Source organism: Panthera uncia (genome assembly GCF_023721935.1).
Source record: "Panthera uncia isolate 11264 chromosome B3 unlocalized genomic scaffold, Puncia_PCG_1.0 HiC_scaffold_1, whole genome shotgun sequence".
NCBI classification, from domain to species: Eukaryota; Metazoa; Chordata; class Mammalia; order Carnivora; family Felidae; genus Panthera; species Panthera uncia.
In genome coordinates, this window is record NW_026057582.1 from 24254701 (window position 1) to 24277019 (window position 22319).

Below are 22319 nucleotides of genomic sequence, written 5' to 3' on the forward strand. Positions count from 1 at the left end.
TGGGCCACCCAGGCTCCCCCAAAAGTCTCGTGTTATGATGTAGATCCATTTCCTTTCTAACCCCTACGGGAAGAGAGAACTAAAGGGGTGCGAAAATAATATTTATTATGCTCCTACTATGGGCCAGGCATTATGATAGGTGCATGATGTTTTATTAATATATTTCTTGCTGTGAGTCTATGAAACAAGTGTTAACTTTAAAGAATTTGGCTCCCAAAGTGGCTACTCAAGGTTTAGCTTTCAGTTATTCAGGTTCCTTGGCTCTCAAATAAGTACCCTTTAAAGGAAATTGTACAGAAAATCCTGATTGGGGGCAGATGTGAAGGGCCAAGCGACGTTCGAATTACTAAGAAATATGTTATTGTACGGTGCATGTCGATGAATGGTTAGAGAATGCTGAAAATGCTCTTCTACAGACACCTACATAGGAATTCGCAAATTAAATAAAAGATCCCTGTCTCGGGCTGGGATTCACATCGGAGAACTTCCCCGAAGGCAAGGGCAAAGAGGGCGCCACCAGTCCGGGAGAACCCAGGAACCCGCTCTGGGCACTTGGGCTCAGCCCCCTTCCTTTTCTCACACTCTAATTGGCTACTTCTTCCTGGGCCCCGCCTCCTTTGCGTGGACCAAGAAGCCGCCAAAGCCTCCTCAGACCACCTCCTCAACACCAGCAAGCTGTTTTGCTGTCGCCCCCGTGATTGACCAGACAGTAGCATGGGGTCTGCCTCCTCCTCCTCCTGATTGGTCATCAGTCCTTAGGCTTATGACACTCGTGTCCGGCCCCGCCCCGTTTCCCCTTGGCAGCGGGGCCTTGGGCGAACCACCTACTCCGCGGGAGTGGGCCCCGCCCCTATGTGACGGCCAGGCCGGTAATTGGCGGGGGCGTGCAACCATTTCCGGTTTCGAGGAGGTGGGTGGGGTGCGGAGCTGGACTGAAGCTGCTGCCGTCTCGGCCGCCGCCTACAGAGTCGCCTTGTGCCTGGTGCTACCGGGACGATGCGGCCGGGGCCCGGAGGCTGCTGCTACCGTCGCCCTGTGCGGGCGAACGGCTGCGTGGCGAACGGGGAAGTGCGGAACGGGTACGTGAGGAGCACCGCCGCTGCCGCTGCCGCTGCAGCCGCCGCCGCCGGCCAGGTACGGTGGTACTGGGCGGTCGGGCTGAACCGGAGGCAGTGGGCCGGGACCCCGCGAGCTGCGCCCGTGCCGAGTCGGCGGAGGGGGCGGCCGGGCAGGGCGAGGTCGCGGTGACCGTCCGCGGGGCCGGGAGCGGGCGCCGGGCACGGCTCAGGTGTGCTGGAAGCGGTGTCCCGGCGCTGACGGGGCCTGCCCCAAGCGGGAGGCTCAAGGGAGGCGTAGGGGCTCCCCCATCTCTCCGCGTCTGAGGTCTTCCTCTTTTCCTCCAGAGGTTTGGGTTCTGCTCAAAGCCACAGTGCCTTCCTCCGCCTGATTTGACCAGAAATTCGTGCCCCTCCTCCCCCGGGGAGGCAGGGAGTGACCCTGCGGACCCTGGGAGGATCCACTCCGGGGCTCTTGGTTTTTTCCCTGGAGGCTCCCTCCTCTTGTCCTCGAGGTGGTTGCTTCCTTTAAGAGTCCTGAGAAACACCCTCGGGGTCCTCAGGAGGCAGAGAAAGTTAGGAGGTGGTACCAGGCGGAAACACACCCAGTCTCTCCCTAACACATACCTACCCCTTCTGCAAGCAAGGCATTGGACCACAGATCTGACAGTGAACCGGGCCTGGTGCCTCACAAGCATTATGCTTCTACCCAGCCCTTGGTGAAACCCCATCCCGGGCTCTAGGTAGAGTTAGGTGGTCCCTGTGAGCAAGCGTGCTATCACAGAAGGGGCTGTTGAACGCAGGTGGTGACTTGTGATGCGTCTCTATACCAGTTAACCAAGGTTGAATCACCAACCAAGTTCAGGCAGTTCTGAAATATTTTGAAAAGTTGTGAATTGAAGACAATAATTATTAACAGCCTTCCAATTCTCTGGATGACATATTCTCCTGAGATGTGGTTTTAAAGACGAGCTATTTAAAAAGATTAAAAGGACAGTGTTACTTGAAGAAAGTGTTGTGAGATTTACAATTGACTTTATTTTTTAAAATTATTTTTAATGAAAAAATTTTAATGTTTATTTATTTTTTAGAGAGAGAGAGGGAAGGGGCAGAGAGAGAGGGAAACACAGAATCCGAAGCAGGCTCCAGGCTCTAGGCTCTGAGCTGTAAGCACAGAACCCTTTGTGGGGCTGGAACTCACAAACCTCTAGATCATAAACTGAGCCAAAGTCGGAGCCACCCAGGTGCCCCTGCAATTGACTTTAATACTTATAAATCCCAATCAGATATTAAGGAAAACTTTTTTTTTTCCCTCCCAAAGCCATCTGTTCCCAGTAGCAGTAGTGTGACTATTGTGATTTAATTTGGCTTTAATATATCTAGCAGCCCCCGCCCCCCTCCCCCCCCCAAGTTAGTAGATGTGATATGGTAGATAGACCTGTTACTGTTTGGTGTGAAATAGAAAATAGAGCATTTCTCTAGGTCATGCTGACAGTAAAACTATGAGAGTTGGGGGACAAATAAAAGACTTGACCTCCCTTGAAGTTGTAAGATGGAAGGCACCATAATGCACAGATTCAAAAGATTTATTTTCGGGGCACCTGGGTGGCTCAGTCGGTGAAGCCTCCGACTTCGGCTCAGGTCATGATCTTGAGGCTCATGAGTTCGAGCCTCGCATCTGGCTCTGTGCTGACAGCTCGGAGCCTGGAGCCTGCTTCAAATTCTGTGTCTCCCTCTCTCTCTGCCCCTCCCCTGCCCCTCTCTTTCTCTGTCCTTCAAAAATAAATACACCTTAAAATTTTTAAGAAAAAAAGATAAAAACTATTAAAAAGCAAAAGATTTATTTTCATTTTTAAAGAAATGTGTGAGAGAAGAAGTGGTAAGAATGCTCTCGTTATTAATAGTGTAAAGGGTTTTTTTAGTAACATAAGTGGGTAATAAGAAACTTGTGATATAGGGTACAGCATGGAAACCTAAGGGGTAGGAGTCAGAGAATACATTGCAGATGAATGAGTGGATTATGATTTTTAAGAAGGAAAAGGAAGACAAGAGAAAGGTGTTTGCACTTCAGGAAGTGTTTTGTGTTTAGCTGCTCTTTTCACCTAACAAAGGAGTTATGTTCTGATTTAATAGTAAATTTCTCCCTCCCATAATCTAGCAATTTAACATTTGTAGGCATGATACATATTTCTTTAATGTTTATATTTGTTTTTGAGAGAGAGAGCATGAGTAGGGGGAGGGGCAGAGAGAGAGAGGGAGACACAGAATCCAAAGCAGGCTCCAGTCTCCAGTCTCCGAGCTGTCAGCACAGAGCTTGATGTGGGGCTCGAACTCACAAACCTCGAGATCATGCCCTGAGTCGAAGTCAGATGCTTAATCAACTGAGCCACCCAAGCGCCCTGGCATGATATTTCTTCAGAGACAGCTGATTAATAATAAGATGAAGACACATCAAGTTGCTAAAGTGAAATTTAAAAATTTGTATGACTCTAATAGCTGGCTGACTTTTTCTAGTATATTTTAGAGAAAAAATCCACTCAAGACACTGTGGTGGCATCTGGAAAAATGGTCTAGTAGAAGGCCTGAAAGAATGTGTAGGGCTCCACTGTCCCTTCTAGAAAACTGTTTGTCACAACTGTTTTTAAAACAGAGACTTTAGAGATACAGCTTTGTACATGAATATGAGGAATATTGACCACGGGTTTGTTTGTTTTTCCTTAAGTCAAAGAGATTTTTGGTAACTTCATGGGAGCAAGAGTATCTTTAAAAAATTTTTAGGGGCGCCTGGGTGGCGCAGTCGGTTAAGCGTCCGACTTCAGCCAGGTCACGATCTCGCGGTCCGTGAGTTCGAGCCCCGCGTCAGGCTCTGGGCTGATGGCTCGGAGCCTGGAGCCTGTTTCCGATTCTGTGTCTCCCTCTCTCTCTGCCCCTCCCCCATTCATGCTCTGTCTCTCTCTGTCCCCAAAATAAATAAAAAAACGTTGAAAAAAAATTTTAAAAAATTTTTAGTTGTTTTTGTTTTAATTAAAGTGATTAATTAAGTTAATCACTTTAAAGTGCTACATTAGTGCTCCAACCTCTATTTTTCCTCAGTTGCTGGGGAAATGTTCCCAATTATGCCATAAAAATACACATAAGATATTAAGTCTTCAGGTTTGTGTCCTCTTTTAACTGAAATATAAATCGAGAGTTTTTAAACCCCGAGATATAGGTTTGTTTCCTCCCATATCCCAGCATTTGTCTTTGGATGAACAGAAGTTAGAAACTTCTAGGGTCCTTTTACACTCTCAAGAGTTTCTGCGTCTGATGGGATGGATATATATGCTTGCCCTTTGTTCTATTTGGGTTTAGAGTCTGAGTAAATAAATCCTGTGGTAGAATGGGCATATAAAACAATCAAACATTACTGTTTGTTTTTGTTTTCTGGGTTCCCCCCCAGTTTCTTCTCATTGTAGTAAAATACACATAACATAAAATTTACCATCTTAACCATTTGTAAGTGTACAGTTCAGTGGTATTATATACATTCATAATGTGCTACCACCACCACCATCCACTGCCATAACTGTTTCTTCTTCTTTTTTTTTTTTTTTTTTTAATTTTAAACGTTTATTTATTTTTGAGACAGAGAGAGACAGAGCATGAGCAGGGGAGGGGCAGAGAGAGAGGGAGACACAGAATCTGAAACAGGCTCCAGGCTCTGAGCTGTCAGCACAGAGCCCGACGCGGGGCTCAAACTCACGGACTGTGAGATCATGACCTGAGCTGAAGTCGGACGCTCAACCGACTGAGCCACCCAGGCGCCCCAACTTTTTCTTCTTGTAAAACGGAAACTCTGTCCCCATCAAACAGTAACTCCCCATTCCCTCCTCCACCTAGCCCACCCAGTCTGTGGCAACCACCATTCTACTTCTGTCTCTATGAATTTGCTGTAAGTACCTCATATAAATGGAATCGTACAATATTTTTCTTTTTGTGACTGGCTTATTTCATTTAGCATAATGTCCTCATGGTTCATCCATGTAGCACTGTGTATCAGAATATCCTTCCTTTTAAAGGCTGAATAATATTCCATTGTATGTATAAACCACATTTTGCTTAGCCATTTATTTGTTTTTTTTTCTTGTAGGAGTTTATTTTATTTTTCTGTATTTTTTATAATTTACACCCAAGTTAGTTAGCACATGGTGCAACAATGATTTCAGGAGCAGATTCCTTAAGCCCTTACCCATTTAGCCCATCTCCCCTCCAGCAACCCTCTGTTTGTTCTCTATATTTCAGAGTCTCCTATGTTTTGTCCCCCTCCCTGTTTTTATATTAATTTTGCTTCCTTTGCCTTGTGTTCATCTGTTTTGTATCTTAAAGTCCTCATATGAGTGAAGTCATATGAGATTTGTCTTTCTCTGACTAATTTCACTTAACATCATACCCTCTAGTTCCATCCACGTAGTTGCAAATGGCAAGATTTCATCCTTTCTGATTGGCGAGTAATACTCCATTGTATATATATACCACATCTTTATCCATTCATCCATCGATGGACATTTGGGCTCTTTCCATACTTTGGCTATTGTTGATAGTGCTGCTATAAACATGGGGGTGCATGTGTCCCTTTGAAACAGCACACCTGTATCCTGTGGATAAATGCCTAGTAGTGCAGTTGCTGGGTTGTAAGGTAGTTCTATTTTTAGTTTTTTGAGGAACCTCCATACTGTTTTCCAGAGTGGCTGCACCAGTTTGGATTCCCAGCCATTTGTTAATTGACACTTGGGTTGCTTCCAAGGTTTAGGTATTGTGAATAATGCTGCTTTGAATATGGGTATACAAATACCTCTTCAAGACCGAGCTTTCCGTCATCTTGGATATATATTCAGAAGTGGAATTGCTGTATCATATGATAATTCTATTTTGAATTTTTTGAGGAAATGCCATACTGTTTTCCACAGCAGCTATACCATTTTACATTCCCATCAACAGTGCACAAGGGTTCCAATTTCTTCTTCACATCCTCGCTAACACTTGTTATTTTCTCTCTCTCTCTCTCTCTCTCTTTTTTTTTTTTTTTTGCATAGTAGCTGTGAGGTAATAGGGAAAAATGTGTCTATGTGTGTCTGCTCCCATATCCTGGCACAGAGCTCATGAAACTTGTGCAATTTCCTAAGTGATAATACTAGGAGCATCTTTTGTTCTAATATTTAGTCTTTGACCCTTATTCCTGACACAGAGTCTCTAAATCCCTTGGAATTTCCCCAGTGATAGCAGTGTCTTTTGTTCTAATGAGGTGACTCTGTGTGGGTTCCCGGATGGGGGCTGCTCACCAGAAAGACCAAGCCAGGTGTCCGCTCCACCCCCATTCTCCACAGAGGAGCGAGAGGCGGGAAATGAAGTTAATGATTGCTGATGCGTGAAGCCTCTATAAAAATCCCCAAAGTACCAGGTTCAGGGAGCTTCCGGGTTGTTGAACATATGGAGATGCTAGGAGAGTGGCGCCCCTTCCCACACACATTGCCCCTGTTCGTCTGTGTCCTTTATCGTATCTTTTTATAATAAACTGGGAAATAGTAAATAAACAGTTTTCTTGAGTTCTGTGAGCCATTCTAGCAAATTATCAACCAGAGGAGGAAGTGGTGAGAAACCTGATTTATAGCTGATGGGTCAGAAGCCATGGGACAACCTGGACTTGTGACAGGCATCTGAAGGGGGTGGGGCCTTCACCTGAGGGATCTGACACTATCTCCAGGAAGAGAGTGCTAGAATTGGGTTAAACCGACACCAGCTGGTGTCACAGTGGAACACCTCCCCCCGCCCCAATCAGGTGTGAGAAGTGCTGTGAGTGTGGTAGCTCAGTGAGAGGAGAGGAGAGGAGGAACATCGCAGGAGCGTTGGGTTTTGTTCTTTACGGGAGCCCTGTGTAAACATGACTGTTTTTTAACGATGACAGTAGACATGGAGTTTTCACAAGGAAGAGGAGCAATAAAGCAGTAATTTTTCCTCCCTTACCATTCAGAGGGGTGAGAGGAGGGCCAGCCTTTATTTGAGGTGAAGGGTGGCAATTAGCACTAGGAAAACTTTGGAAGAGTTAGAATTGGGAGCTTTGGCAGAATTAGAGCTAGAAGGAACCTTTAGGGGTTTATGTAATTCAGTTCTTTTATCTCTTTGTAGGACTTTATTAAAAAGTAATCTTGATAGATGATTCTATTCTATTTTTAAAGACCCCTAGAGGATTTGCAGGAACTTTTCTTCAGCGTGTTGCAGCATTCAGTGATCTTAATTGCAAGAGTTTCTTACTGTGGGTTTAACGTTTGATCAAATAAATGCCGTATTTTGGTTGCACCTGAAATAGAATACTTGTTTTTACTTTTAGAGCTCCTTGTTTACAGCCTTTTTAAAAAAATCTCTTTCACTTCTTTAAGGCACGTTTGAGGTTTGGGCGCACATTTTACCTTCCTTAACTAGTTAATAAGTATTGAAGGGAAAAAAAAATTACCTGCCTTTGAGACCATTTTGAACCTAACTTTCTAACCTGTAGAAGTAGTTTTAGAAGTAGTTTTAATGATATATTAGAATGATGACAGCCTTCTAGCTGCCAGAATAAGATTCTATCCTAAGGAGGACTTGGGGCACAAGTCATGTTCTTATTTAAATAATAAGACTAGCAAAGTAGAAAGAACAAAGGGCCAGTCTTGCTACTTAGGAGGCAAATGAATAACTAATGGAGGGTGGTTTACTAAATAGCTACTAGCTTTTGTTTCCACTGAAAGGAAACAGTAACTGTGAAAAGAAGTTAGTTTTAAGACAAGAGCTGGAGGAGTATCTGTTCACACTTGGCCATGATACCTGTTCACACTTCACAGGTCTCATGAGACATCCAAAGACCTCAAGGCGTTGAGCCAAAATAATGTTGTAACTACAGTTGTAGGACTAGATTTTTGTTTTGAATGCACTTCTTCCAAGGAGAAGAACATTTCAAATCTTCCTAGCTGGATCTGAAAGATTCCAGAGTCATTAATTCCACTCAGGAATTCTCTCGAATAAAACTTCTTGGGCAATGAAAGCAGTATTTAATACATAAACCTCTGTATTCTTAAGACAGTATTTTAAAACTTGGATATTCAGGGAAAGCAGGCTTGCCCACTTTTTAAGGTTGGCCTAGGTGCCCTAGAAACTTTGTAGTGCTCTGGGGCAAGATAGTTAATTGGTTGAGATTCAATTAGATTCAGTTTTTGAAAGAAAGAAGTAGTGTTTTATTGGCAGAATAGGCAATTGAGAGGGATGGGTAGAGACTGTGTTTGCATTCTGAGTGGGTGTGCCTTACTTGATTAAATACGTGGTTTGTGGCCTCAGAAGTCCGTTGCCTTCTGAATAGCTTCTAAGAAGCCTTCCATAATATAATTTGTAGTTTGTGACTGATTAAGCAAGTAAGCCTTTTCTCTCAACCCATTTAATCTGAGAACATTTATGTTGATGTTTGCGGTCTTTAATGCTACCTTCAAGACCCATAATAAAGATTAAGGTTGCTATTTTTCCTCTTTAAAAAATTTTTGCTTCTGATTGTAGAAATAATACATGTGTACTGTAGGACCCAAAAGGATTGGGATAATCCCTGGTGTAGGGGTATTGATTTTTTTTAGTGTGGTCTGTTTTACCAGCCTGCTGCTTTCTGCTAATCTCTAAGTACAGTGAAATATGCAGTTGTACTGAGACTATGGGTATGGCCCAGCCTTACTCCAAATAACGCATATTGAGGTTGGGGAAAGTATTCAACAAATTTGGTAATCTGGTAGGTTTAGAAAGTAAAGTACTGACTTCCCAAATTTGATGGTTTTGACTTATTCTAAATAAGCCTCCTGCTGTCTAATTAGTAAGCCTTCAGCAAACATCTGAGATTTTACTGCATAGTTCCCCTTATCCGTGGGGCATATTTTCTAAGATCCCTAGTTGATGCCTGAAACCGCTGTATACAGTAGATAGTATCAAACCCTGTATATACTATTTTTTCCTCTACATACATTCCCATGATAAATGTTAATTTATAAATTAGGCACAGTAAGAGATTAACCACAATAAATAATAATGAAATAGAAAATTATAATGATACACTGTAATAAAAGTTATGTGAATGTGGTTTCTCTCTCTCAAAATACCTTATTGTACTGTACTCACTGTTGTGATGATGTGAGACGATAACATGCCTACAGGATGTGACCAAATGAGGTGAATGATGTAGGCATTGTGACACAGCATTAAGACTGGTGTTGACCTTCTGATGATACATCAGAAGGAGGATCATCTTCCAGACTGTGGTTGACTGTGGGTTTGGAGAACATGGGTAAGGGGGACTTCTGTATTTGCCTTGTGCCTGGTGTGTGGTAGGATCTTAGGGAATCTTAGTTGAAGGAATGAACTGGTGGTGGTTGAAGCCATGAGAATTGGTGAAGCAGAAGGCACTAAGCAAGAAGAGGAGACACCTAGGAAGTAATATGGGGGAATCATAATGTTACTGGGAGAAGACACACACACTGCTGAAGAAGGCTGATTGTGCAAGAACAGAATCATTGGGAAGTGGTTTGAGAAAGCCCAAGGAGAGAGAGAGGCCATTTCATTAAGGAGGGTATGCAACGTGGTGGCGGTGGGAAAGCAAGGCTATAATTGTAACAGGTACCATTTACTGTGGCCAGGACCTCCTCCAGCTTTGTCATGTATCTAGTCTTCACAAGGTCCTTTCTGGGTGTATATTATCTCCATTTTATAAATAAGACTGAATTCCAGATCATTTAAATAACCAGTCCAGTTAGTAAGTTGATAGAACCTGGCTTATCTTACTCTATTAAGCCACTGGATTTGGCAGTTTAGAAATTACTGGTAAGTTTTGAGGAGTTTAAAGTAGATATGCCACAAGTTATGCCACGCTCTGAACATATATTCCCAGAAGTGTCCTCCTTTTTTCAGCAGGGGAATTTTGAAAAGTAGGGAGTCCACATTTTTTTTTTTTTTTAAATCAGGATAAATTCCCTCATTTGTGTCAATAGCATCCCCATATGGAATGACTGAAAAGTGCTTCCAAAGCTAGCTGTAAAGCAAACATATTTTGACATTACTGTTTTCCTGCCTCAAAAATGGAGACCCCCAAGTATGTATGCACGGGAGCGTTTTCAGTTAGTTCAGTGGCATCCTGTGCACGCGGGCAGCGAGGCTCTGCCCCGGAGTTACCGTTCTCACCTGCCGCCCACGTCTCCTCTGTAGCGTTTCCCAGTCTCCAGGTCAGCGTGTCACGGCATCACAGACCCGCGTAACAGGAGAGCGGAGTACCAGGGTGGCTCTGCCACAGGTGACTGCACCTTCATCTCGGCTCTCTTCCACCTCTGACACGTTCTGGGCCTGTGGCACCACACCCTCCGCTCTGGCTGTGTGGTGGACGCCGACTGAGAGGCAGCCTGGTTCGCATGCCTTTGCCTTCTCTGCGAATAATCTCGGATTATTCTGGTGGTCGCCTCTGTGCGACACGATCACGTTCCTTCCTCGGTCCTGACTGACACGGGGATAGGCTCCTGTGCCACAATGAACCTAACAACACTCTCTCACGGGGATTTATGGTTTCAACAGGGAAAGAGTCTGAAGGGCACTGGATCTCCAACATCCTGGAGAAAAGGTCTGTGAACTCCTGCTGCTGAGGTCCCAGGTGCTAGTTCCCGTCTGACTTTTCTGAGTTGTTCATCAGTTCTACCCTGCTCCCTCCTTTTATTTATTTTTTGCATGCCTATGATCCTTGCAATAAATCACCTTTTTGGTTAGCTAGAGTCAGTTTCCACTGCTATCAACTGAAAGAAATTTAACAGGTATATATTCTATGTTAAAATGTCTTAGAACTTGTGTACACTTAACACTGACTAGGCACCTACTGATTTTCAGAGCGTCAGTAAAAATTTTTAAAAGGGCTCCTAACTCTGTTAATTTTGTGCATTTGGAATATTGTTTACTCTTATCTGGGATAAGGGACATCTGGTCCAAAATTATAAGGCAGTACCTTTCCTGTTTTGAAGACGTGAGAGTCTCATTGCCACCTATAACTAAACCCTTTCCAGGTTCTCATTAACACACATGAAGACAGACCAAAAAAGGAAAAACAAAAATCAGAACTAGTATTTTTAAAAAAAAGACAACAGAAGACCACAGATCAAAATTCAGACAGTATTTGTCTGCTAACTTTGCCTAACTATGGAGAACATGCTCATAAACATTAAACAAGACTCATTCAGGGTTGAAAAATCACAAATCAAAGAGGAAGTAATAGATTATTTAGTACAAGAGTTTAAGAAAATGGGACTATTTAGAAGCAAACTCTGGTTAGAGCTTCTCCCCACACCATAGCATCACAGAGACTGTTAACTGGCCCCCTGTAGATATTCCTATCTCCCCTTTGGTAATAGAAGCTCTCAGATTTAGCTGGGTCCATGGTCATCCAGCTACAGTCTACATTTCTCAATCTCCCTGGCAGCTAGGGGTAGCCATGTAATGAACTTTGGCCAACAGGAAGTGAACAGAAGGGGCAGGTACCAGGGCCGGATTACATCCTTTAAAACAATTGTTCTCTTTCCACTTCTCTTTCCTGGAGAGAAAGAGAATGAAGTGCCAGTGGCCTGGAATGTGGATAGATGTGGTTGAAGACGAAGATGCTAAAACAACAACAACAACAACAACAACAAAACATCCTGGTGCCTGGGTGGCTCAGTGAGTTAAGCCTCTGACTCTTGATTTCTGCTTCAGTCATGATCCCAGGGTAGTGGGATCAAGGCTGTCGTTAGGCTCTGCTCTGAGCATGGAGCCTGCTTAAGATTCTCTCTCTCTCCCCCCCTCTGCCCCTCTCCCCAGCTCATGCTCCCATACTCTCTCTCCCTCTCTCTCTCCCTCTCTCTCTCTCTCAAACAAAAAATAAACAGGAGCACCTGGGTTAAGCATCTGACTTCGGCTCACATCATAATCTCACAGTTCGTGGGATTGAGCCCCCTCCTTGGGTTCTGTGGTGACAGCTCGGGCCTGGAGCCTGCTTCAGATTCTGTGTTTCCTCTCTTGCCACCCCTTCCCCACTTGTGGGTTTTTGTTGTTTTTTTTTCCCTCTCTCTCAAAAATAAACACTACAAAAAGAAATTTAATAAATAAAAATAAAAACATCCTAAAAGATTACAAAACAAAGATAGCTCATACCCTACTGAATGCTACCTGTCTACCTTCAGACTTTACAAAGAGAATTTCTATCTTGGTTTTTTTTTTTTTTTTTTTTAATGTTTATTTATTTTTGAGAGAGAGAGCACAAGTTGGGGAGGGGCAGAGAGAGAGGGAGACACAGAATCCAAAGCAAGCTCCAGGCTCTGTGCTGACAGCAGAGAGCCCAACACAGGGCTCGAACCCGTGAACCGTGAGATCATGACCTGATTGGACCCTTAACCGACTGAGCCACCCAGGCACCCTCTATCAAAGTTGTTTGAACAACTTTATTTTGATGTCCCATTTACATCAACAAAAACAAAAAACCATACTGAGACTTCTGCTTATAGGTTAAAATTAATAGGTAGAGACAAACCATCACTTTCACAGAACAACTAGATAAAACTACACAGATTACTCAAAACAAGAAATAGTGTTAAAGACATTGAAGAACTGTCTCTCATGCAAAGCAAAGAGGGCAAATAAACTAAAATTCCAGAGAAGAAGAACCTTTCCTTAGTGAGCTGAAATCGCTAGTCATTTTCTTCCCTGGTGTTATTTGCAGAGTGTGAGCACGAATGATCATAAATGGGCTTGCCACAAGCAGAAGAACTCTGCCAAGGGGAAGAAAAACCAGTGGAGCTTATGATAGCTCTATAGGATGGTATGACAGACTGAATTCTAGCAGAGCCCCAGACCTACGGCCGGTTTTCTGCACAGGACACTTATCACGTGCTAGAGAAGCTAGAGAGCTAGACTAGAAAGGTGGCTTGAAATCAACCACAGTCTTACAATGCTAGAGGGAGGGGCTTGCAACAAACACAATGGATCCCATCCTTAGATGGAATCTACCCAGAGTTTTAGCCCAGTCCCACCTATCTCAGTCCCTGGTTAGATTGCGGGTGCTCAGAGCAAAAGGAGAAAACAACATGGACTTGAGTCTCTGCAGGTCCTTTATATATAGTGTCCAGCAATCAATCAAAGATGTCTGCTTTCCTAGGGGCAGGGAGAGAATGTGGACATGCCTGAAATAGAAAGCAGAGAATACAATAGTCTACACATTCCCTCTCTTCACTTCGGTACTACCAACCCTGGGAAATCCCTTACAACTTGACCCTCTCCCTCTCTCCTTAATTACTTGTACCCGGGAATGGACATTCCTCCTGTCTCATTTTTTAACATCCCAAAACTGCACAAATAACTTTCAGACATCAAAGCCTCTCCTAGGAACCCAGAGCCCCCTTTCTACCAAGGAGCTCAAAATCAGCGTTATCATCGCATTCTTCTCAACAAATATTTAATCTCTATATCAAGGTTTGTACTCTGTATTTGAAGACACAAATAAAGAGATAATCCTTGTATTCAAGGACTCTTCAGGGGTTTTTTTTTTAGCGAAAAAGGATGCAAAGATCAATATGGTTTTTGAGATTAAAGAGAATAAGGAAACTTAAAGAATACTGTCAAAAGGGATTTATATTTAAATACACAGGATGAAAAATACACCAACACAGTGAGAAGCCCTTCTTTTACAAGTGATTCTGAGTCCTCTTCACATGACTAAATGACAGCACCAAGGAAAGGAGATTGAGCAATGTGTCCAGTCACACACATTCTAGGAAACTGAATTCAAAAATTTAATTCTAAGTTCTAAATTGCGGTTAGAATCCAAGTCTTTACATTTTCAATTTATTGCCATTTCTTAGTCATATTTCTCAGATTTTCTATGAATCAAATTTTCCTTTAATTATTTCAGAAATACTACAACTTAGTCTGTTTTAAAATCATCAGTGGCTTAATATCAGAATTTCCCTTAAAACTCACCATTTGTGCTCCTTTTTTGCTACTCATACAGTAATTAGATAATTTTGCTGCTCATATTACTTAGCTATACTTGGATTGAGATAAATAATTATATGAGCTTCCACTGCTAAGAAAACGTCTGCTTTTAGGAAACCAGGACACTAATTTAGCTGTCCTAGAAATAAACTCCCTTTGCTTCTACATGCAAGCCAAGCCTGCGCAGGAGGCAATAAAGATCCTAGCTGTTAGCACATAAACAGGGGTCTCCAACATGTACTTCTGTTACAGTCTAATTGGTGATCACAGGTGTCTCAGCCCAGCTTCATGGCATTTCAAATCAAGGTGAGAATGGGAGACATGGCAGAAAAGTCAGTGCTGACAGGCTTCCCTTCCCTTGAAGCACTAACCAGCATGTCACGGCTTAGACCCCTCATAGGACAATGGGAAGGGGTGCTACAGAAGTCCCTCTTCTGGCCACGCCGCCCCTTAGAAAGAACTAATGGAAAGGCGATAAAATACACTAGGGTCTGTGCCATTTCCAGACCATCGGACGGTCATCGGCCTCTTCCTGCTCCTCCTCACAGGCTGTCACTGCCACTACCAGGAATGTTCAGTAAGCTCCTGCTGAGTCTAACCACCTGTAAACCTGAAACAATAAAAACTACGCTACGGGTTTCTTGAACAGCAAACGTACCACAACTTGTTTCTTGTGTATATTTACAACATTATTTTGGGAAACTGGTTTTTGTCAACTAGCAAGTATATATGAAATAGCACACTGTAATTAATACAAAAAGCAGATTAAAAGATACTCAACATATAGATTTATCAAAACTTAACAATTAGCTTATAGGCTTTAGATCTTATTTTTTCCCATTAAATAAAACATTAAAGCTATCATTAATTCTTTCATTTATTCCATTAATACTTCCTGAGCCTCTATGAGCTAAGCATGATCTGAACACTGGAATACAATACCATACACTCCAATGGGAGAGGCAGACAATAAATAAGCAAATAGATATACACTAAAATACCAGGCAATTGTAAGCTCTATAACCAGAAAAAAAAAAAAAAATCATGGGAAGAGGAAAGCATTTTAGACAAGGTGGTCAAGGATAACCTGTCAGAAGGAGGTAAGGGGTAAGCAAAATGTACACAGAGGCAGGGAGAAAACTAATGAGAAGTTTTCCAGGCTGGAGTTACTGTGAGGGCAAAAGCCCCGCGGCGGAGGGTGGGGGAAGGGCAGAGGTGCTTCTTGATGTGTTCAGGGAAGAGCAGAAAGGCCCACTTGGCTGGAGTGCAGTGACCTGACGGGATATGAATGAAGTCAGAAGTATGGGAGAACCTGATGACACAGGGCCCTGCAAACCAACAGAAACTGTCTTTTGTTGTCAGTGATAAGAAGCCCTCAGGGGAGTGTTGATCTGACTTATGTTTAAGCAATTCCCCCAGCCCGTTTAAGAAGTTTGTCCTAGTGAAGTGTTAACTTCCCTTTCTCCCCCAAAAGTATAAAAACTACCCTCATTTTGGTGTTTATCATTACCATGCATGAAAAAAAATACCTTTCTGGGACACCTGGGTGGCTCAGTTGGTTAAGCATCCTGATCTCAGCTCAGGTCACGAACTCCCCGTTGGTGGGTTCAAGCCCTGCGTCAGACTCTGATGCTAAAAGCAAAGAGCCTGCTAGGGATTCTAGCTCTCCCTCTCTCTGCCCCTCCTCCATGCGCGTGCAAGCACTCTCTCAAAAATAAATTATTTAAAAAGATGAAAAAAGTACCTTTCCTTTTATAAATGAATGAATGAATGAATGAATGAAACCTTCCCTGTAGACACAGCCATAAGCAATACAGTATTCTCCTGCATGTTTTTAATCCTTATATACATATCACACCATATGTATCTTTCTGCAGCTTTTGTTTAACAATATGTTTCTGAGATTTGCCCATGTTGATAATACAGATCTAGAGTCCTCTCTTCACTGCTGTATAGTATTCATTCTAGCAATATGCCATACTGGTTTTTTGCTTGTTTGTTGTAGGAGGGTAGGCATTCTCCTACTAATGAAAAACTAGGTTACTTCCATTTTTTTGTTATTACATTTCTACAGTAAACATTCTTAAACATGTCTCCTTGTGGCATGAGCAGAATTTCTTGGGAAAACAGCACGTTACAGGTTGAACTGATCCCCCCAAAAGTAATATGTTGAGGTCCTCATTCCTAAGACCTCATACATTATACGTGCATTAGGTTGATAGAAAAATGTTCATCCTTAGTATAGGCTAGAACAAAAATGTTTGCAAATCTCAGCTATTGTATATACCCAGATAAAAACTTAATAGGGTGGTCATTATTTCAACTTTTCTAGAAATTGCCACTATTCTCCAAGACAATTGTACCAATTTATACTAAGAGCACCTGTATATAAATTCCCATTGCTACATAACATTGCCAACATTTAATATGGTCTTTTATTTTTACAGCTTTCAGAAAGGTAAAGATGGAAACAGTTACATTGTTTTAATTTATAATAACTTGGACTAGTGAGGATGAGCATATTCATATATTTATTTTGCGATCAAGTTCCTTTCTCTGTGAATTGACAGTTCCTATCTTTGGCCCGTTTTTCTGCTGGAGTGCATACTTGCCTCTAATTTATATGGCTTTTGCACCTGGATACTAACCCCAGGTGTTACTGTGTTTATAATGTCATATTGTACACAAGGCCTCTGTTTCTTACAAAACAGTTCTATTGAAATGTAATTAACAAATCATTACATTCGCCCTTTCCAAGTGTACAATTCATTGGTTTTTATTATATTCACATAATGGTGCAATCATCACAACGTAACTTTAGAACAGTTTCATCGCCCCAAAAACAAACTCCACCCCTGGCCCTGGCAAACTCCTAGTCTACTTTCTGTCTCTGTGGATTTACCTGTCCTAGACATTTCATGTTAGTGGAACCAGAGTATGAAGCCTTTGATTTCTGGCTTTTTATAATATGCATAATGTTTCTTTCATCTTTAACATGTATCATTACTTCCTTTTTATTGCTAAATAATATTCCACTGTAAAATTATTCTGTATTTTGTTTATCTGTTCATCAATTTATGGACATTTGGATTGTTTCCACTTTTTGACTCTTAGGAATAATGTTGCCATGAGCATTTATGTAGAAGTTTTTGTGTGTATGTTTCATTTCTCCAGGGACTAGAAATGCTGCATCATATGGTAACTTTATGTTTAGCATTTTAGGAACTGTTTTCCAAAGTGTCTATATCATTTTGTGATCACACCAGCAATGTACAAGGGTTTTAGCTATCCTAGCGGATATGAAGTAGCATCTCACTGTGGTTTTGACTTGGATTTCCCTAATGACTAATGATGCAGAGCATCTTTTCGTGGATTTACTAGTCATTTGTATATCTTCTTTGGAGAAATGTCTATTCAAGTCCTTTGTTTTATTTTTTATTTTAAATTTTTTTATTTTTACTTAAAAAAATTTTTTTTTATGTTTATTTATTTTTGAGACCGAGACAAAGCATGAACGGGGGAGGGTCAGAGAGAGGGAGACACAAAATCCGAAACAGGCTCCAGGCTCTGAGCTGTCAGCACAGAGCCCGACACGGGGCTCGAACTCACGGACCACAAGATCATGACCTGAGCCGAAGTCGGCCACTTAGCCGACTGAGCCACCCAGGCGCCCCTCAAGTCCTTTGTTTTAAAATTGGGTTGTCTTTTTATTGTTGAGTTGTAAGAGTACGTTATGTATTTTATATAACAAGTCCCTTATCCACATATGATTTCAAATATATTGTGAATTATCTTTTCATTCTGTGGACAGTGTCCTTTGAAATACAAAAGTACAAAGACGGAAAAAGTTAATTTTGATCTACTCCAATTTATTTGTTTTTGGTTGTTTATACTTACAGAGCCATATCTAAAAAACCACTGCCTAGGGGTGCCTGGGTGGCTCAGTCAGTTGAGCAACTGAGTCTTGACCTGAGCCGAAATTAAGAGTCAGACGCTCAACCAACTGAGCCACCCAGGTGCCCCTGTAAAGGTTTTAAGCGATCGAACTTATCAACCTTTATTTTATAATTTGTGCTTTGGTAGTTTTAGGAAAGTCACTCTATACTTTAAGGTCATAAATATTTTCTCCTCTGTGCTAGAGTTATATATATATATAATTTTCATATTTGAGTATCTAACAACCTGGAATTGATTTTACAGATTGGTGTGAGGTGGGGATTTTTTTTTTCCTTCTTTTTCTATACAGAAAATCACCTCTCTCAGCACTAGTCCATTCCCCACTGATTTGAAATGCCACCATCATTATCAATCAAATTTCATATTCATAGTGTGCTCTTTCTGGGTTTTCTATTTTGTTCCATCAAAATCATACTGCCAATATCACTATAGGTTTATGCAAGTCTTATTATCTAATAAAGGTGATTCCTCCTACCTAATTTCTCTTCAAAACTGCTTTGGCTCTTCCTGGTCCTTTGCTTTTGCACATGAATTTTAGAATCAATGTGTCAGGAAAGAAAGCATGAGGAAGAGAGGAAGGGAGAGAGAGAGAAGAAAAAACAAAAACACTCAGAAGGTAGGACTGTGTACCTGAAACTCTCTGACTTAAAGATCAGGTGAGGAAAGTGACATTTGTATCACATTTTCACCAATGCATTTTGGGAACCCAAGATGATTCTGTGTTACATTATATTTTGAGATAGTAGTTTTACTCATTTAAAGATACGGTTTGGATCACTTAAATTGCAGTCAATTGCACTTTAGAAATCAGAAAGCTTAAAAAATATTTCTACAGCTTCCTTTAAATTCATTTTAAAATGATATTCTGATCAGAATCATATATATACACATACATACATATACATTTTTTTAATGTTTACTCATTTTTGAGAGAAAGAGGTAGAACATGAGCGGGGGAGAGGGAGAGAGAGGGGGAGACACAGAATCTGAACCAGGCTCCAGGCTCTGAGCTATCAGCACAGAGTCTGATGTGGGGCTTGAACCCATGAACCATAAGATCATGACCTGAGCTGAAATCAGAAGCTTAACCCAGTGAGCCACCCATGCACCTCCCTCTTTTTCTTAAGAGAGAAAGCGCAAGCACACACGGGAGAGTGGCAGAGAGAGAGGGAGAGAGAGAATCTCAAGCGGTCTGTGCCCCACGTGGGACAGGATCCCCTGACCTTGAGATCATGACCTGAGCCAAAATTAAGAGTCGGACGCTCAACCAATTGAGCCACCCACGCGTCCCACATATATACTTTTTGAGTGGGCAATCTCATTTCCAGGAATTTATCCCTATGAAAAACTCAAAAGTGTGAGAAGATATACAAAGTGTTGACATATTGAAAATATTGGGGAAGTGTAAACATTATGCACAGGGATTGGTTAAATAAATTACACTATATATTCATACTGGGAAATTTTTGTACCCCTTAAAAGAATGATGTTTGTCTTACTGGTGATAGAATATATTAATGACATTAAGCAATTTCTTTTACATAAAACTGTACACCCTCCCTATTACATATATATATATATATATAATATATATTATATATATATAATATATAAATAATATATAAATTATATATTATATATATATATTTGTGTGTGTGTGTATCTATCTACCTACCTACCTATCTAGCAGAATATACATGAAAATGTTACAGTGGTTATCTCTGGGTTGTAGAGCTTCAGGAGATTATTTTCTTTATACTTTAATGTGTTGGTTTAGTGCTTTCCAAGTATGGTGTTTTTCCAATTCCAGTATTTTGCATGTAAAATTGTATGTAATGTATGCTGACTTTACAAGAGAAACACTACATATGCCCACTTTAAATTTTATTGAAAATATGCAAACGTTCAAGAAATACTTGTTAAAACTAAAAATTTGTAAAAGTTTTCAGATATGTTAACTCTGATGGAGAGTATATAATACAGATACTATTCTACTTAAGGACAAACTCTCTCCATGGAAATTTTAAATCCCCGTGAGAGAGTGTTGTTAGGTTCATTGTGGCACAGGAGCCTATCCCCGTGTCAGTCAGGACCGAGGAAGGAACGTGATCGTGTCGCACAGAGGCGACCACCAGAATAATCCGAGATTATTCGCAGAGAAGGCAAAGGCATGCGAACCAGGCTGCCTCTCAGTCGGCGTCCACCACACAGCCAGAGCGGAGGGTGTGGTGCCACAGGCCCAGAACGTGTCAGAGGTGGAAGAGAGCCGAGATGAAGGTGCAGTCACCTGTGGCAGAGCCACCCTGGTACTCCGCTCTCCTGTTACGCGGGTCTGTGATGCCGTGACACGCTGACCTGGAGACTGGGAAACGCTACAGAGGAGACGTGGGCGGCAGGTGAGAACGGTAACTCCGGGGCAGAGCCTCGCTGCCCGCGTGCACAGGATGCCACTGAACTAACTGAAAACGCTCCCGTGCATACATACTTGGGGGTCTCCATTTTTGAGGCAGGAAAACAGTAATGTCAAAATATGTTTGCTTTACAGCTAGCTTTGGAAGCACTTTTCAGTCATTCCATATGGGGATGCTATTGACACAAATGAGGGAATTTATCCTGATTTAAAAAAAAAAAAAAATGTGGACTCCCTACTTTTCAAAATTTCCTTGCTGAAAAAAGGAGGACACTTCTGGAAATATATGTTCAGAGTGTGGAATAGCTTGTGTGACCAGTGCAAAGCTCCAAACTATTTTCGTTAGTATGTGTGGTATGCGGTAGGGAGAGGATAGTACATTTCAGTAGGATTCCAAGAAAGGGCCATTTCAGTAGAACTTTTTAAGGAACAACAGAGTATACCACTGGAAGTAAACAGGGTTCATTTAGCAGAAAAGAATGATAACAGTCCTTTGGTTGCCAAAGAATAATAGGTGTTCATAGTGGACATTGATTTCTTTTTTTTTTTTTTTTTTTTTTTTTTATGTTTATTTATTTTTGAGACAGAGAGAGACAGAGCATGAACGGGGGAGGGTCAGAGAGAGGGAGACACAGAATCTGAAACAGGCTCCAGGCTCTGAGCTGTCAGCACAGAGCCCGACACGGAGCTCGAACTCACAGACTGAGAGATCATGACCTGAGCCGAAGTCGGACGCTTAACCGACTGAGCCACCCAGGTGCCCCTTTTGTAATGTTCCAAAATGTCTGCCAGGTGGGCAGGTTCTGTCATCGTGCTGTCACATTCAGTGGGGATATTATCTATTTGCTTATAAAATCATGCTTGTATGGTTTTGTATTCATGTCAAATGTATGAATATACTTGCTTTTGTTTCCCAATAATTGCTTCCCCATTTTGTATCATTACGTAGTTATCTTGTGTTCTTTCATGGGATTCTCAAAACCTCTGCTCAGGATCATTCCTTGTAAGTCAGTTTACCCTGTAATCAAAACTTACTTTTTCCTTTTCTGAAACTGAAAAGCCAGAATGCAGCACATTATCAAAGACTCTTTTGCTATAAAGACGTTATTAGGAAAACTGGCAAAATTTAAATAAAGTCTGTAGACTAGCTATTAGTATAGTACCCTATCGGTTTCCTGATTGGTAATTATTCTGTAGTTATGTAAGAGAATATCTTTGTTTTTAAGAGAGACATGATGAATTATAGAGGTACATCATAACTGCAACTGACTCACCAATGGTTCTTAAAGAAAATTCTCCATCATTCTCTCTACACATCACACACACACACACACAAACACAATTATTTTTTCCTGAGCCAATTGAAAGTAAGTTCTGTATATTATCTGCCCTTACTTTTTTCTTAATCAGTGTGGGCACCTGTAACAAAATACCATAGGTTTATGGATACCATATCTATCTTAAACAATAGATATTTGTCAGGGCGCCTAGGTGGCTTAGTCGGTTGGGTGTCCGACTTCGGCTCAGGTCATGATCTCGCAGTCCGTGGGTTCGGTCCCTGCGTCAGGCTCTGAGCTATCAGCTCAGAGCCTGGAGCCTGCTTTGGATTCTGTCTCCCTCTCTCTCTGCTCCTCCCCCGCTCACACTCTGTCTCTCTCTGAAAAATTAAAAAAAAAAATCAGAAAACAATAGATATTTGTCATGGTTCAGGAATTTCAAGATCAAGTTGCTGGCACATTCAGTTCTTGGTGAGGGCCCTTTTCCTGGCTTGTAGATGGCTGCTTTCTCATCGTGCATTCACAGGGTCATTCTTCAGTGGAGATCTCTGCTTCCAATACTTACAAGGACATAATCACATC

General features: G+C 41.7%; 1 protein-coding gene across 1 annotated transcript in view; it reads left to right on the forward strand.

Moving 5' to 3' along the window:
• The first annotated feature begins 911 nt into the window (after positions 1-911).
• Positions 912-22319, forward strand: part of SPTLC2 (serine palmitoyltransferase long chain base subunit 2) — a 107769-nt gene continuing 86361 nt past the window's right edge. The window contains exon 1 of the mRNA XM_049612408.1: positions 912-1134. Within this exon, the coding sequence (XP_049468365.1) occupies positions 997-1134 (138 nt within the window). The 5' untranslated portion in view covers positions 912-996. The remainder of the gene's footprint in view (positions 1135-22319) is intronic.